Below are 14,454 nucleotides of genomic sequence, written 5' to 3'. Positions count from 1 at the left end.
AGGTGACACACTTCTTTGCCTTGACATTGGCCTTCGGGAGGGAAGGAGTACTGTTATGAGTTACTTAGTTTCTTATCAGTTTTAAACCTCTGATCTTCTCACCACCACCCTCTCACACATACACACACATCATGGTAGTTTGAAGACATGGCCACAATTCCTTGATACTCCCCATATTGAGAATTGGGGATCTATGTTCTTTCCCCTTCAATCTGGCCAGGCTTCTGACTGCTTTGACCAATAGAGTATTGGTGACGACAGAGTAGAGGTGATGCCATGTGATCTCTGAGGCTAAGTCATAAAATACCATAAAGCTTTTGCTTTGTTTGTGGAACACTCATTCTTGGAGCTGAGCTGACAGGTAAGAAATAAACCTCCTGTAAGGCCGCCATGCTAAGAGGAAGACAAAATAATATGGAAAAGCCATGGATAGACACTCCGGCTAATAGTCCCAGCTTAGCCCAGCCTTTGAGTCATCCTAGCCTTGGTGTCAGACATATGGGTGAAGAAGCTTCCAGATGGTTCCAGCTTCTGGCCATTCGAGTTACTCTGAACCATTCGTGTCTTTCCAGCTGACACCTCAGACATCATGAAGCAGACACCCTTGCTGTACACTGTCAAATTCCTGCCAAATTCCTATGTTCAGAGTCACTGAACATAGTAACAGTGGTTGCTTGCACTGCTGCGTTTGGGGTGGTCTGTCACACAGCCATAGGTAACTAGAGCACATCTCTTCCCTGATCCCTGTCAGATACCAGCAGAAATGCAGGGTGAATGGTTCAAGGACCAATTTAAACAGGTAGTCTAAGTGATGTTGAATGAGGGGCGTGTTTCCCAGTGAAGGCTTCATAAAGGGACATCTAACACTGCTGAGACATCCCAACTTTCTGAATATAAATCCAGGAGCTCTTGAATGGGGTCCCCCCATGAGCTGCTGTGGGCAACTCCCTTTGACACTCGTGGGGAGTGAGACTATTGAAGTCAGCCCTCGTGTTGCTCAACTAGCCAGCCCACTGTGTGCTGTCCCCTTGTGTCCTCCCTCACTCCCTCCCTTCTCTTTTCCCTCCATCTTTCCTCTTTTATTGAGTGCCCATTACATGCCACACATTATTTTAGGTTCCGGGGTGTGAAAGCTGAGTGTATGTTAACCATGTCTCTTATTGTCTGTGTGCTGATGCTTTGACACCTGGGGCCCTGCTGACTCTGGAGGGGCCGCCCCTCCCAGGGCCAGCTACTTCCCAGAGCAGTAAACACCTTGCTGGCTAGTGCACTTCTCAGGTATAAACCCCCACCCTAAACACCTCCTTTAAGGAGCGCTTGCACTCTGGGCCACTATCCTCCAGTCCTAATCACTCCAAGGCCAGTTACCAGACAACCAGGAACAGCCCCTGTACCCCAGAGACCACCCACATTATTCAGCCTTGCCAGTCCTAAGCCCGATTTGCCTCCCTCCCTCGTTCCTTCCTGAGGAACCCGTAATAAAATCTCTTGCCCAGTCTCCCCGCCCCCAGTGCTTCCCCACGTGGCCCCCATGGTGTCGTGTGCCCTGCTTTCAATGGCAATTGACTCCTTGTCTGTTGGCCTTACCATGCCTCACATTTTCTCTTCATATACTACGTTTTAAGACACAATGACACCCAGTCCCTGCCCTAAAGGAACTTAAAAGTTAGTGGTAGTGGGAGCCTTAGCCCAGTAGGGCTGGCAGCATTCTGTTTCGTGCTGTGCGCACTGCTTACGCAGGTGTGGTCACCTGTGAAATCTCCGCCATCACGCACGCCTGCGCACTTCTCTGTGGGCACACTGTACTTCAATGAACATCTGATTAAAAAAACAAAACGGGGCTTCCCTGGTGGCGCAGTGGTTGAGAGTCCGCCTGCCGATGCAGGGGACACGGGTTCGTGCCCTGGTCCGGGAGGATCCCACATGCCGCGGAGCGGCTGGGCCCGTGAGCCATGGCCGCTGAGCCTGCGCTCCGGAGCCTGTGCTCCGCAACGGGAGGGGCCACGACAGTGAGAGGCCCGCGTACAGCAAAAAAAAAAAAAAAAAAAAAAAAAAAAAACAAAACGTAAGATAGTGGTAGCTTGAAATCTGCCCATTAAAGCAGTCTCATAAGCCAAACAAGTACCCTTGGTTTCTCACAGCAGAATTGTTGGCCGATGACAGAGTGATCCGTGATGAGATCGCTATCAGTCCTGCCTCACGTCACTCATTATCCTGACGTGTGTGCACCTCGGCTCAGAAAAGACTTACTTTCCATTTTGTATTATTTACAGGCGGTTTCTAGTCAAGTTCTCTTCTTCCTCTTAGGCATCTGGAAAGAAGAGGCAATAGGATTAAAGAGGTCAAGCATATGTCCTTAAACCAACTCTTAGTTTTTCTTGTCATCTTGTTGGTTTTTCCATTTAAATTTGTCAGAATTTAACTTCTGACCAATTAAGTAAAGATTGTTTCAGTGCAGTAATCCTGCACACGTGCTCCCTTACAGAAGGAAATCTGATCGTTGTTCAGAGTGGAGCGAGAGAAAATTAATGTAGCAAAGGTTTGTTCTTGGCTTGGAACTCTCCTGGCCCTCAGGGCTAGGAGGAAGCAAACACAAATCCCAGGATGAGCAGAGCTTACGTCGGTGCTGTCCTCGGTGTACACACAGCAGAGGCAAGCCCGTCATTGGTTCACTGGGCCTCCGAGGCTCTCTACCCTGTGCACTGGCTAAGAGCTCAGATGTGCTCAGCCAGTAGTGGCAGATGGGACTGGACTTATGTCTTCTGGCTCTAAGTCAGGATCCATCCAGCATTCGCTGGGAGACATGACTGATCAGAGACGAGCACACACATGTAGAGGGGGCATTCTATGGTAACCAGAAAGCCTGATCTGGGGAACTTGGGTTTCTCTACCCCAGTGTTTTGTTACTATAAAGTCCCTCTTACAAAAGAGTTTTGATGTTGCCAGGGGGTCTACACTACCCATGCTCAGAAGCAATGTCATCTGAAAATCCTATTCCTTTCCCCCTAGTCCCCTGTAGAAGAGCTGTTAAACCTAGGACACTGTGAAACTCTGTCCAGGTGTCCTTGTGTCCACTCAGGTAGGCCCTCAGATATATCTTAAATCTCTGAATTATTCTGAATCTGAGACCTTGACGAATTTCTCCTAAATGACTATGGAGAGATTTCTGTTGCTTGAAAGAGAGGAACTCCACTTCTTGGAGGGAAGCCAGGCACGGGGCCGGGTGGGGTGCATGGAGGGGAGAGGAGAGGGCAGTCAGCAGGCCTGGATGAGGTCTCCTGGCTCTCCAGCATGCACCTTACCCGTGGCCAACAGGGTTTACCCATTTGCTTTTCACCTTACCTTGAACTTCCAGTGCCCTTTGGATGAGGAAAGGTCCAGTGGGACTTGAGCGATGGGTCTGGAAGGGCACACAAGCAGGGGGAGACGCAGCAGCTGGTTAGAAGCCCTTCTCTCTGGCGTGGGGCTCTGCTTTGAGCTGGAAGCTGACCCGGGGTAGCCCCGGAATGGGGAAGCAGAGACCTGAGGACGAGAGATGCGTATTCAGGTCTCTGCTGTGCCACCTGCCTCATCTGGGAACTGGCTTACTACTACAGCCTGGGCCGCCCAATCCACAGAGGGTTGTACAGAGGCAAGAATGAGCTGGGAATGACCTTTGCAAAGACTGTCAGTCGAGTACAGATAAATCAGTGTGAGCAAAGGTGATTGCGGTGATGGTGATTTCAGCCACCAGCCAGATGTGAGGGACAAAAAGCACCAGCAGACCATGTGCACAAAACCGTTGCAGAGAGGAGGGCTGGGAGCCACGGCACCTCCAGCCTGGCACAGCTGCCAGCACTTGGTCTTGCGCAGGGCTCCAGTGCCAGGGGCCAGGGCTGGAATCGGTTCGAGGCAGGAATGTGTGCCCTAGTCCCTTCTTTCTCCTTCCCCTAGAATCACCGAAACTCTTCAGTTTGGAATAGAGTAAGGAAAGCTCCTCACGGGGAAAGTTTTGTGGGCTCGACCCTATTAATTTTATATTTAGAATTCCATCCATTCATTACGTTACTATATTTCACAGTTATTTAAGTGTACGAGGTTCTTTCACAAACACCACATCAGTAATCCTGTATTATCCCCATTTTACTGGTGAAGAAACCGAGGCTGAGATCAGCTGAATGAATGATCATCACACTGCTAGAAACTTGAAGCAACCGGTTTCTGACTTCAAGTCCTGTGTTCCTGTAAACCCTGTTCAGTGAACTACAGACCTAAATGAAGGTGGGAGGGAGGGGAGAGATGGGGGAAGGGAGGAGAGAGGGGGGAGATTAGAAAGGGAAGGGGGGAGGGAGGGAAGGAGGGGAGCAGAGAAGTACAGAAGGAGGAAAGGGAAAAAGCAAAGGAAAGAAAAAAGTCGTTTGAGAAAGAGAGCAGCGTTCACACAATACACACCGCAAGAGTAAGATTCAGTCTGTGGGCAGGCAAGGCCCACTGTGCCCCCGAATCGTCACACGCGGACCCGCCGCTCTACCCCCATCCCATCCCGCTGCGGGTCCAAGCACCGCAGCCCCATACGTTTCGACCCTTCTCGGCACGGTTGCTCTCTAATTCACCGCGCAGAGTCTCCACTGATGAGCCTCTACCAGCAACTGGCCGCGGTCCAGGGCCCAGCGCTGGCCAAGCAGGTGTTGGGGATGCCTCGGAGGACGCCAGCACTGACCCTCTCGCTCAGGCCTCCGAGCCCCGGGCTTTGGGGACACTTGAGGTCTATGCGGAGCTCGGCGGACTGAAGGTCGCAGTGACCCAGCATCCCTGAGCGCCGCCCGCACCAGGGCGCGCTTGCATAAAGTTGCCCAGGTGAATCAGTGCAAGTGAGTGAAGAAATAAAGGAATGGAGCGAGAGAGAGAGCCCGGTTCCCTTGTGCACACAGCTCACGTGCTCGGGGCGAAGCCCGTGCTGGCGATGTGGAGTTTAACACCCAGGTCCTACACAAGCCAGGCTCGCGCGCGCTCTCCGGACGAAATGCAAGGTATTATTATTGGAGACAACAATCACAACATGTATTCTCTTTGTCCCCGCGCCCGCTGTTTTCTCCATCTTTGCTGTCGGACTCTGGAATCCAACTGGACCGCTCGCTCTGCGCTCCCCGGCGCCCGCGCAGCTTCCTAACCTGGCTCCTGGGGGCGGCCCCACAGCGCGCACGCTCTGTTCTGGAACCGCTCACGGAGGGCGCCAGGGGCTGCGAGCCGGGAAGGGGACGCCCACGGCCGGCAAGGGGGCGCTGTCCCCAGAGGCCTCTGACCCTGCGGAGCATCGTCCCGCCCTGGAGCGACGGTGAGGTTAGAAAGGGTAGCAGTCGGTTCCTTCCAGGGGCCCTGGGCTGCCGCGCAAATACCCCTGCGGGGATCCCTTCTCTCCCCCAACAACGAGCTGCACCCCCGGCCGGGCGCGGCCCTAGTTCCCCGCGGTTCCCGGAGCATTCTGGTCTGGGGATTTTTCTTAAGGAATTTTTGGCAGAGGGGTTCAACACGGGAAACGGCCTAGGCTTCCCAAAGTAGGGAAGTCAGCCTAGACCGCGGACACATTCTCTCCGCAAATCACCCCCTTCCCGCCGGATCCCCGGTGCCAGCCAGCCCCGCCCGCTCCACCTCGGGTTCCAAGATGCTTTCCCGGCTCCCGACACCCACTTTCCAGCCAGCGCTGCGCCGCGCCCCGCGCCCCTCGCTGGTCACCCTCGGCCCGCGAGAGCGGCGGGTGGAGGGCCCAGGCCTAGGGTGCTGCTTCTAGGTCCTGGTGTAAGGGAGAGGGAAACTACTCAGTCTGTTCTCTGTGAAGTCCGGGGCTCTGGAGGTTGAAAGTGGGACTTAAAAACGGAGAAGTTGCACTTCTCCACCCACTTGCCCGGTCTTAGCCGTGGGGCCCGGTCCGGGAGGGCATGTTGCACACGAGGCATGTGTGAATTCAGTCATTGAACGGGGGGCCCTGAAATCCAGGGTTAGAAGTTACGGGATGCACGTGAACAGTTATATTAACATCAACCATCATATATGTGTAGAGTTTGAGCTTTCACACCCAGCCCTGTGAGGTCAGTCTTATCATCCTCTTCCTTCTAGGATTGGGAGAGGAGGTCTGGGTCATGCACGGAGTAACCCACCACTGAAGACAGGTCCTGACTGCAGACCCCCTCGGTCCTCTCCCAGTGCCGCCTCCTTTCAGGGTTGCCTCTGCGGAGCCCTGCACGGGGTGGAGGGGGGGCGCTCAGTAAATATTTGTGGATGGGATTCCAGGATCTCGTCAAGCCTTATGACTGCCCTGTTTTATACAGTAGGATGTGTCTAAGCCGTATCTTCGCACTCATTTATTCATTCACTTATTCTACATTTCCTGAGTGCCTCCTGGGTGCCTGCACTGAAGTGAGCGCCAGGGGAAGAGCCCTACTCACACGGAGCAGCGGGACGCGGAGCTGTCCTCTGAGCAGGGGGTTCGCGTCCGCGAGGGATGGCCCTGAGCTCCCAGTCCGCAGCCCTTGGAGTTGAGCGCAGGCCCAGAGCCCGCAGCCCCGTCTACTCTGGGGTGTCAGGGGGAGGGGAACTCGGGAGCCCCCGGGTCGTGCCAAAGCCTAGAGCATGCGGGAGGGGAGGGCCAGGATGACTCTGCTCGGAGGAGAAGAGAGAAAATACGAGAAGGGAATTCCGTGAGGGAAGGGCTAGAGGTGAGGGAGCGGGAAGCCGGGACACCGGAGACCAGGGTGGGATGGGGGTAGCGGTGTGAGAAGAGAGAAATCAGACCAGACGGCAGGGTGAATAAGGGAGAACTGAGGACGCCGACGTGCTCTCCGAGAGCCAGGGAGCCGCGGGCCGTCGAGGGGGCCCTCGGGTGGGCATCACGGCGAACCCGACGCGGGATCCAGCCCTTGCCAGCCTCTCTGGCCGCCCAAGTTGGCTGGGGGCGAGGTTGTCGCTCCGTAGGTCATTTTAGAAAAGCAGTAGGTGTGTTCTGTCACAGGCCGGGATTCACGGTCAAAGTCACTCGTGCCCGGCCACCCCCAGCGAAACCTGTTTGGCTTCTATTCTCCGCAGGATTCCACACTCGGGAGAAGCTGGCGGAGCCTGGCCCAGGGAGGCCGCGGCCAGTCGGGACAGGGGGCTGGAGTCCGGCTCCCGCACGCGGGCCCGGTGACTGCGGGCGGCGCCCGCCTCCCGGCCAGCGGCACCTGAGAGGGGAGTGGGCGGGCAGAGCGGCGGTCCCGGGGCGGCGGGGCGCGGATCTCCGGGAGGGACCTGGGAGGCGGAGGGGCGGGCCGGGGGCGGGCGCGGGGGAAGTGGCCCGCCCTCCCGCCTCCCCTCCCTGCAGGTCGGAGCCGGGACGCGGCGGCCCGGGACGCAGGGAGGGGGCCCGCGTCGAGAATGAGGGAGTGGCCGCGCCGCCTTCGAGAGTCATTGGAGGACGCGGCCGCTCGAAGCTGATAAATAAGGGGCCGGGCCGCGGCTGCCGGCCAAGCTGGACGCCCCGACCGGTGCGAGGGCCAGGTCAGCGCCGGCCCGTCGACGCGAAGCGAGGCGACCCCCGCGCGGCCATGGCGGCGCTGCTGGGAGCTTACCCGTGGCCCGAGGGGCTCGAGTGCCCGGCCCTGGAAGCCGAGCTGTCGGACGGGCTATCGCCGCCGGCCGCCCCCCGCCCGCCGGGGGACAAGGGCTCGGAGAGCCGTATCCGGCGGCCCATGAACGCCTTCATGGTGTGGGCCAAGGACGAGAGGAAACGTCTGGCGGTGCAGAACCCGGACCTGCACAACGCGGAGCTCAGCAAGATGCTGGGTGAGTGAGCGGGCGGGGCGCGGCCCGAGGTCGGCGGGCGGGGGGCTGGCGGCTGGAGGCCGGGCGGGGTGGGCCAGACCCGGCGTGGGGCGCGCGCCGTGCCCGCGAGGTTGGGCATCGGGGCGAGCGTGGGTGTGCGCTCGGGGACGGGGATTCCGAGCAGGGGTGCCCGGACAAGGCCCAAAGAGAACCCGCGCGCCCCTCGGGGTGGCCGGAGAGGCCCCCTCGCGGGGACGGGAGCCGAGTTAGGGGCCCCGCGAGCACAGACGGGCCGGGTCGGAAACGCCGCGGCTGGGTGCACCGGGCGTTCGCCAGGCATACCAGAGCGGGAGACCCCCTCATCCCCTGAACTCCACCGCGGGCACAATCGCAGAGGGTGGTCGTAACTCTCATTAACGAATATTCGTGAAGAGAGATCTTGCGGGAACGCGTTCCTGCTTTACCTTAATTATTAAACCGACAGCAACGTGGACTTGATTCGAGCCTCTGTTTCTCAGTCTCAGGATTGTAGAAAATTTGATTCGGATGCTTAGCGCGGCCAGTGCGGGTCTGTCCTGGAGCCCGGCCGCTTCTCACGGGCTGCTGTGCGGTCCCAGCCCCGGCGACGGGACTGGGGACAGGGACAAGCCAGGCCCAGGAGCCTAGAGAAAAGATGTTCTCCGGGGTTTCTTCTCTCTCCCTTGACAGAAGCTGAGCATTTATCAACTCCGCCCAACTCCTAACCTCTTTGCCCTTCAATGTGGTTTTTATTCATTTCGAAGGATGGGAACTGTTAAAAGCACTTTGTGTGCCCAGCGGACACCAGGCTCTGTGAGAAGGGACAGTGTGTGGTCACCCGAGGCTGGCCCTGCCCTCTGCAACCCCACCCGGCCCAGGCTGCAGCCTTTTTCCTTTTTCCGTTGGAGCTCGGGGCACCTTCCCCAGATCCGTGGAGTGAGGGCTGACATCCACCTTTGTGCGGGCTAAAGCCACAGGCCCTCCAGCGGAAAGCGTCCTCCTGCAGTTAGGCGCCCTTTCAAAGCAGCTGATGGAGTGCTGGTCTCAAATAGCCTCCTACCCCCCGGCCCAGCCCCCTGGCTAGCTGTGCCCAGGATGAATTAGTGGGCCAGTGTCTTAGTGAGCCCCTTCTCCCATAAAAAATATTTAAAATCATACTTTATACTGTGTTGGCATAAAGAAAAATATATTAATATATACAATAATAAAACATTTCTTCAAGCAAAAAATTTACATTTTTCTTCAGGTTTCCAAAGAAATGAAAACACCTTTTTTGTCTCTGGGCCCCTAAAAGTTTTTCTTTTGGTGTGCCCAGGTGCCATGCCTTTTGCCCAAGCACAGCTCTTGTGACCAGGATAGAGCAGGCCCAGGCCAGGGATGGGAGAACTCAAGCTGGGGAGCCTTGCAGGATTAGGGCTGCCTGCTCTCAGGGAGAGGACAGGCAAAGGGACTTGGGTGACAAACGCTTCCTGTGAGCTGATCCTTGTGGGCAGTTGGCACTTAGGCTTCCAGAGGTTACAGTGCACTTTGCAGGAAAGACACTGATTCCTTCCTGCTTAACCACACAGCCCCTGGCACTAGGCAAAGGAAACCAACATGGTGTTGCTTTGAAAAATGTGGACTTTCTACACCTGCTACTCGGGGAGCAGCAGGATGATCTATTTCCACCCCAAGCCCATGATCTCGCCCAGCCCTTTCCTTTCTGACTTAGGAAAGGGAAGGGGCTGATTGTGAGAGCCCAGACTTTTTTGACGATTAGCTCTGCAATCTTTAACATTAAAAACTTCACCCAGTAGCGCTGGTATTTTTTATGTTATGAGTGAGAAAGCATGTAAAGACAGTTATACATTTAGTGGTTTTAAAAATGAACCTATATTTTATGAATACTACAATATCCAGGTGCACTTAGAAACTACAGTCACATTTTATATTCAGTCCATACTCAGGGTGTGGGTGTATCTGGGTCTTAGGCCTCTTGCCACGACTGTGGCCTCAGCCATGCTCTGGAAACTAATAGCCAACCCCGAATCTGGAGTTCCTGACACGTTTCAAGTTGCCTTTATAAGTGAGAGCTAATTGTAGTAATTGACAAGTCTGTCGGAATAGTTATAAACTTTCATCCCAACAGGAGAACGCCTTGAATAATTACCCTCTCCAGCCCCCTCTGTGGACCCGGCACACATGGCCAGCCAGTACACAGCTCTGGACTCGGCGCTGTGCAGAGTGCTCTGGGTGGGAGATGTGGCCCCTTTCCTTCCAGGGCTTGGTGGCGGGACCTGCCCTCTGGGCTAGCTTGTCTCAGACTTCAAGATACAGTAGAGTCATGGGAGAACTTGTCAAGTTATAGAATCCCAAGCCCACCCTAGGAGGTAACAATCTAAGGGGTCCAGAAGCAGCCTTTAGAAAACCTGCAGCGGGAGGGATGTGCAATGTACTTTGAGAGAGAAAGAGATACTAAAGCGGTTCACAAAACAAAACGTAAGTGAATAAGGATGAATAGAAAATACATGTGAAACGAGCATTTTCGCACCAGTGGGATACACGTGTGCGATGCTTCTTCAGGAGAGAGTTTTGACTTGCGTAACATCGCAATATATTTTTTATAGTGAGGAAAACAGAGACCAGGGGAAGGTAAGGGATTTGCTTCTGTACAGGGAGTCAGTGGCTGAGCAGGTGCCCCCTGCCATGGTCAGAGGGTCCTAAGTAGACAACCGGAAGCCATGGCTTGTGTGCGTGTGCGTGCGTGTTGCATGCAGTAGGGTCCTATTTGACCTTCAGATGTAAGGGATAATCCTCTGATGCCCTAAGTGAGATCCTGTAATTTACGTCCATCTGTAAAACTATTAACTGAGCCTGAGTTCCCTGACAAGAAGGCCTGTGAGATTTATGCCACAAATAAATATTATAGCATCACTTCCTTGATGGGGCAGCGATAATAGAGGAAGACAGAGTTTTCACTAAAATGCACAAATGATTAGCACTGACCCTCAAAGGGTAAAGGCAGCCCAAATCAATGTTGTAGTCGTGACATGTTTTTGTCCTGTCGGTGACGTTGGGTCAGGTGGGCCTTTCACCGAGAATCCCACACTGTTGATATGTTCGCGTTATCTGGTGGCTTGGACAGGAGAGGTGCCAGTGACTATGTGCCTAGTTGGTACGAGCGCCTTGGGGCATGCAAGCGGGAGAGGTTGGTTTGGCCTCACTGTGCGTGCAGGACGTGGGCTGGGCAGAGGATGCGAGGAGTGCGGTGCGTCCTGTGCGGAGGGGGGACCGCGGGGGGGGACGGGGGACCGAGGCGGCCGGCGTGTGCACGTGCGATGCTCCGAGGCCCGAGTCGGAGACAGGCGCACGGGCCGTCCGGAGCCGCGCAGAGGCTGAGCGCGGTCTTCTCTGACTTGTGTGAGCAGGAAAGTCGTGGAAGGCGCTGACACTGTCCCAGAAGAGGCCCTACGTGGATGAGGCGGAGCGGCTGCGCCTGCAGCACATGCAGGACTATCCCAACTACAAGTACCGGCCGCGCAGGAAGAAGCAGGCCAAGCGCCTGTGCAAGCGCGTGGACCCCGGCTTCCTGCTCAGCTCGCTCTCCCGCGACCAGAACGCCCTGCCCGAGAAGCGGGGCGGCGGCCGGGGGGCGCCGGGGGAGAAGGAGGACAGGGGTGAGTACTCCCCGGGCTCCGCGCTGCCCGGCCTGCGGGGCTGCTTCCACGAGGGCCCGGCCGGCGGCGGCGGCACCCCGGGCAGCGTGGACGCCTATCCCTACGGGCTGCCCACCCCGCCGGAGATGTCGCCCCTGGACGTGCTAGAGCCGGAGCAGAGCTTCTTCTCCTCCCCGTGCCAGGAGGAGCACGCGCATTCCCGCCGCATCCCCCATCTGCCCGGGCCCCCCTACTCTCCGGAGTACGCCCCCAGCCCTCTCCACTGCGGCCATCCCCTGGGCTCCCTGGCCCTCGGCCAGTCCTCGGGCGTCTCTATGATGTCCACCGTGCCCGGCTGCCCCCCGTCTCCTGCCTATTACTCCCCAGCCGCCTACCCTCCTCTCCACTCCAACCTCCACGCCCACCTGGGCCAGCTCTCCCCGCCTCCCGAGCACCCGGGCTTCGACGCCCTGGATCAGCTGAGCCAGGTGGAACTCCTGGGGGACATGGATCGCAATGAGTTCGACCAGTACTTGAACACTCCTGGCCACCCAGACTCTGCCGCCGGGGCCGGGGCCCTCAGCGGGCAGGGCCCGGTCTCGCAGGTGACACCGACGGGCCCCACGGAGACCAGCCTCATCTCCGTGCTGGCTGATGCCACGGCCACGTATTACAACAGCTACAGCGTGTCATAGAGCCCGGGGCAGCCCGGCCGGCCCGGCCTGGTCGCAGCCTCTCCTTCCCGCGCGGAGCGGAGCTGATGCGCAGCGCCCCGGGGTGGGCAGGTCTGTGCTGCGGACCGGCTCTGCGGATCCAGGGCCCCTCCGCCCGCCCCCTTCCCCGCCCGCCCGCCCCGCCCCGCCCCGCCCCGCCCCCTGCAGCCTGCGTTTTGAGTGTATTCCTTCAAATGAGTTTTCATTGGCCACACCCTGGGAATCAGGCCCGGTCGTGGCTGAAAGACACTGTTTCCCGCGAGAATTTTCACTGACCTCTCCTCCGATTTCTCATCCCGGAAACAAATTCGGGAAAAGCCCGGAAGCATTCGCATCTCTCCTGCTTCTGACACAGCTGCAGGGGTACAGCCGTCCTGACCCTTGGTCGTCCAGGTGAGGAGAGCCCTGGGCTAAGATTCAGGGGACCCGGGATCCATTCCCAATTCTGCCTCAGGGGGCTGGTGAAACCCGACTCCCCTCCCCTCCCCGCCCATCCCCCCCATCTGTAGAGTGAGGGACAGACGCCGCATCTAAGGTCCCCTCTGCTCCAGGGTTTTCTGATTTAGGATTCTCTCGAGGCTAACACAGGAAGATGAAGTTGGCCTCAGTGAGCTCATTCACCTGCAACCTGGTGACGATTCCATGCACAGCCCAAGGACACCAGGCTGCTGCACTTGGTCACAATCTTCCAATATGATCATAGACTTCCAAAAGGACGCTTTGAGAAAGGACACTCACCTTGATTTGGGAAATGAACCCCTGGCGTTAACTGCATCACTGAAAATGAGATTGAATTCAAGATTTTAAAACAAACAAACATATTTTTTTAGACAAGTTCTTTTTTTATTACACACACATTTCAAGAGAATATACACAGCCTGAATACATACAGTGTGTGTGAGACACACACAACACACGCATCTCCATGCACAGCCTGAATCAGATACTCTTTGCTGTCCTTTGCAGCTTCTCGTCAGCCCTCTGTTCCTAACAACCCAAAGAGCAGGCGACTGGAAAAGAATTTCAGCACAGCAGCATCACTTTCTTCCAATCTGAATGTGTTGATTTCTTGAGCAAAATTTCATCACGCTCTCCCTTCTGCAGATGCAAAAGGATCTTCCTTCCTGCTGTCTCCATCTCCCTTTCCTGGAATTTCTTTTTTCTCTTCTTCTCTGCTCGTTCTCCACCCCGGAATTGGCCACTAATTCAAAGATCCCTTGACTTAAAATTGCAGGCATGATTCCTACGGCAGAAATGGGAATTTGTTCTCCTCACCAGCCAGCTGGTTCTTTGGGTAACGCCTTCAGCCCACACATCAAAGGAACTTCCCTTTATGATACTTACTTCCCAAAGAACAGAAGTGCACTGTGATTCAGAAAATATTTCTGAGCCCTGACCCCCTCCCCAAAACATTTCCATCCTTCCCCAAGCCTCCTTTGAAGGAACATACCTGTCAGTGTGCTAAAAGACAGTTGTTTGTCTTTTGATTTCACCATATTATTGCCTGTATGAAATATGTACGTGTTTTATATATTCTCCTATTAGTTTCACCTTATATTTCATATTGTTGAAAGATCCTTTTTCTTTTTTCCTTCCGAGGAGTCCTCTTGTAAAAATCTCTTATGTGATTAATCTTTATGCTATTACTGTATATGACATTTGGTAATAAATAGTAAATCATGGACAATATGATTGGTGCAGTCCAGAATGTATGTTAATAATCTTATAAAACATTATCACAGACATTAAGCTAAACTGTTCCATTTTCTGTAAGAACTACACATGCTTTGGAATGGTTGTAGATATTGATTTGTCTAAAATATTTAATTTAAATAAACGTTTTTGTACCGTGACCATTCTATCATTCGAAATACAGTTTTGCAAAAAGAAAAAGTTTTCAAGGGAGGCGTAGGTATTACGCGCAGTGCTCCTTCCAGCATTGGTCAAAATGTTTTCTCCCTCAACTTTTTTTATTTTAAAAAGTTATCTTGTAGGAGTGGCTGGTTTTCTTTTATGAGTTATGGTAAAGAGATAAAGCCTAATTTTACACCTTAGAAGCACTGTTGTTGTCATTGATGTCGAAAGAAAAGATGGATTCATAGCCTGCTTGCAAAACGGTTTTCTCCTCGGGAGCGATGACTTCACACTTGTAAAGTGGAATGAGGTGGCTGTCAGCTCTCTCAGGATGGGAAGTAGTGCCCAGTTATTTGCTTCCTTAAGGCTACCACATTTCCCCCTTCTTTTTGAAATCATCTTTTGAAGAATATTTGGATTGCCTTCTTTACTAGGCATTTATGGATGTGGTATTACAAAAA

At 54.8% G+C, this 14,454-nt stretch overlaps 1 protein-coding gene across 7 annotated transcripts; it reads left to right on the top strand.

Moving 5' to 3' along the window:
* The first annotated feature begins 4,805 nt into the window (after positions 1 to 4,805).
* Positions 4,806 to 13,992, top strand: SOX7 (SRY-box transcription factor 7). Of its 7 annotated transcripts, none has more exons than XR_009564430.1 (5): positions 4,972 to 5,314; positions 6,094 to 6,146; positions 7,060 to 7,794; positions 11,199 to 12,532; positions 13,106 to 13,992. XR_009564430.1 is itself a non-coding variant. In XM_060301323.1 (4 exons), exons 3-4 carry the CDS (start codon positions 7,557 to 7,559, stop codon positions 12,119 to 12,121), a joined length of 1,161 nt encoding a protein of 386 aa, XP_060157306.1. In that variant the 5' UTR covers positions 4,972 to 5,314; positions 6,094 to 6,146; positions 7,060 to 7,556; the 3' UTR covers positions 12,122 to 13,992. The 7 variants fall into 7 exon arrangements, 5 of the variants coding, with proteins under 5 accessions (XP_060157309.1, XP_060157308.1, XP_060157307.1 ...); XR_009564429.1 differs by having other exon boundaries at positions 12,691 to 13,992; XM_060301323.1 differs by having other exon boundaries at positions 11,199 to 13,992.
* The last annotated feature ends 462 nt before the right edge of the window (positions 13,993 to 14,454 follow it).

Source organism: Globicephala melas, chromosome 6 (assembly GCF_963455315.2).
Source record: "Globicephala melas chromosome 6, mGloMel1.2, whole genome shotgun sequence".
NCBI lineage: Eukaryota > Metazoa > Chordata > Mammalia > Artiodactyla > Delphinidae > Globicephala > Globicephala melas.
Note: the sequence above shows the minus strand (reverse complement) of the source record. Positions and strands in the feature narration are given on the sequence as shown.

What these genes read in the sequence shown, in the direction of transcription:
- SOX7 (XM_060301326.2), top strand. Translation starts at nt 7,557, where the DNA reads ATGGCGGCGCTGCTGGGAGCTTACCCGTGGCCCGAGGGGCTCGAGTGC. An exon ending in GGAGCTCAGCAAGATGCTGG is followed by an intron (nt 7,795 to 11,198) that starts GTGAGTGAGCGG and finishes TTGTGTGAGCAG; the next exon opens with GAAAGTCGTGGAAGGCGCTG.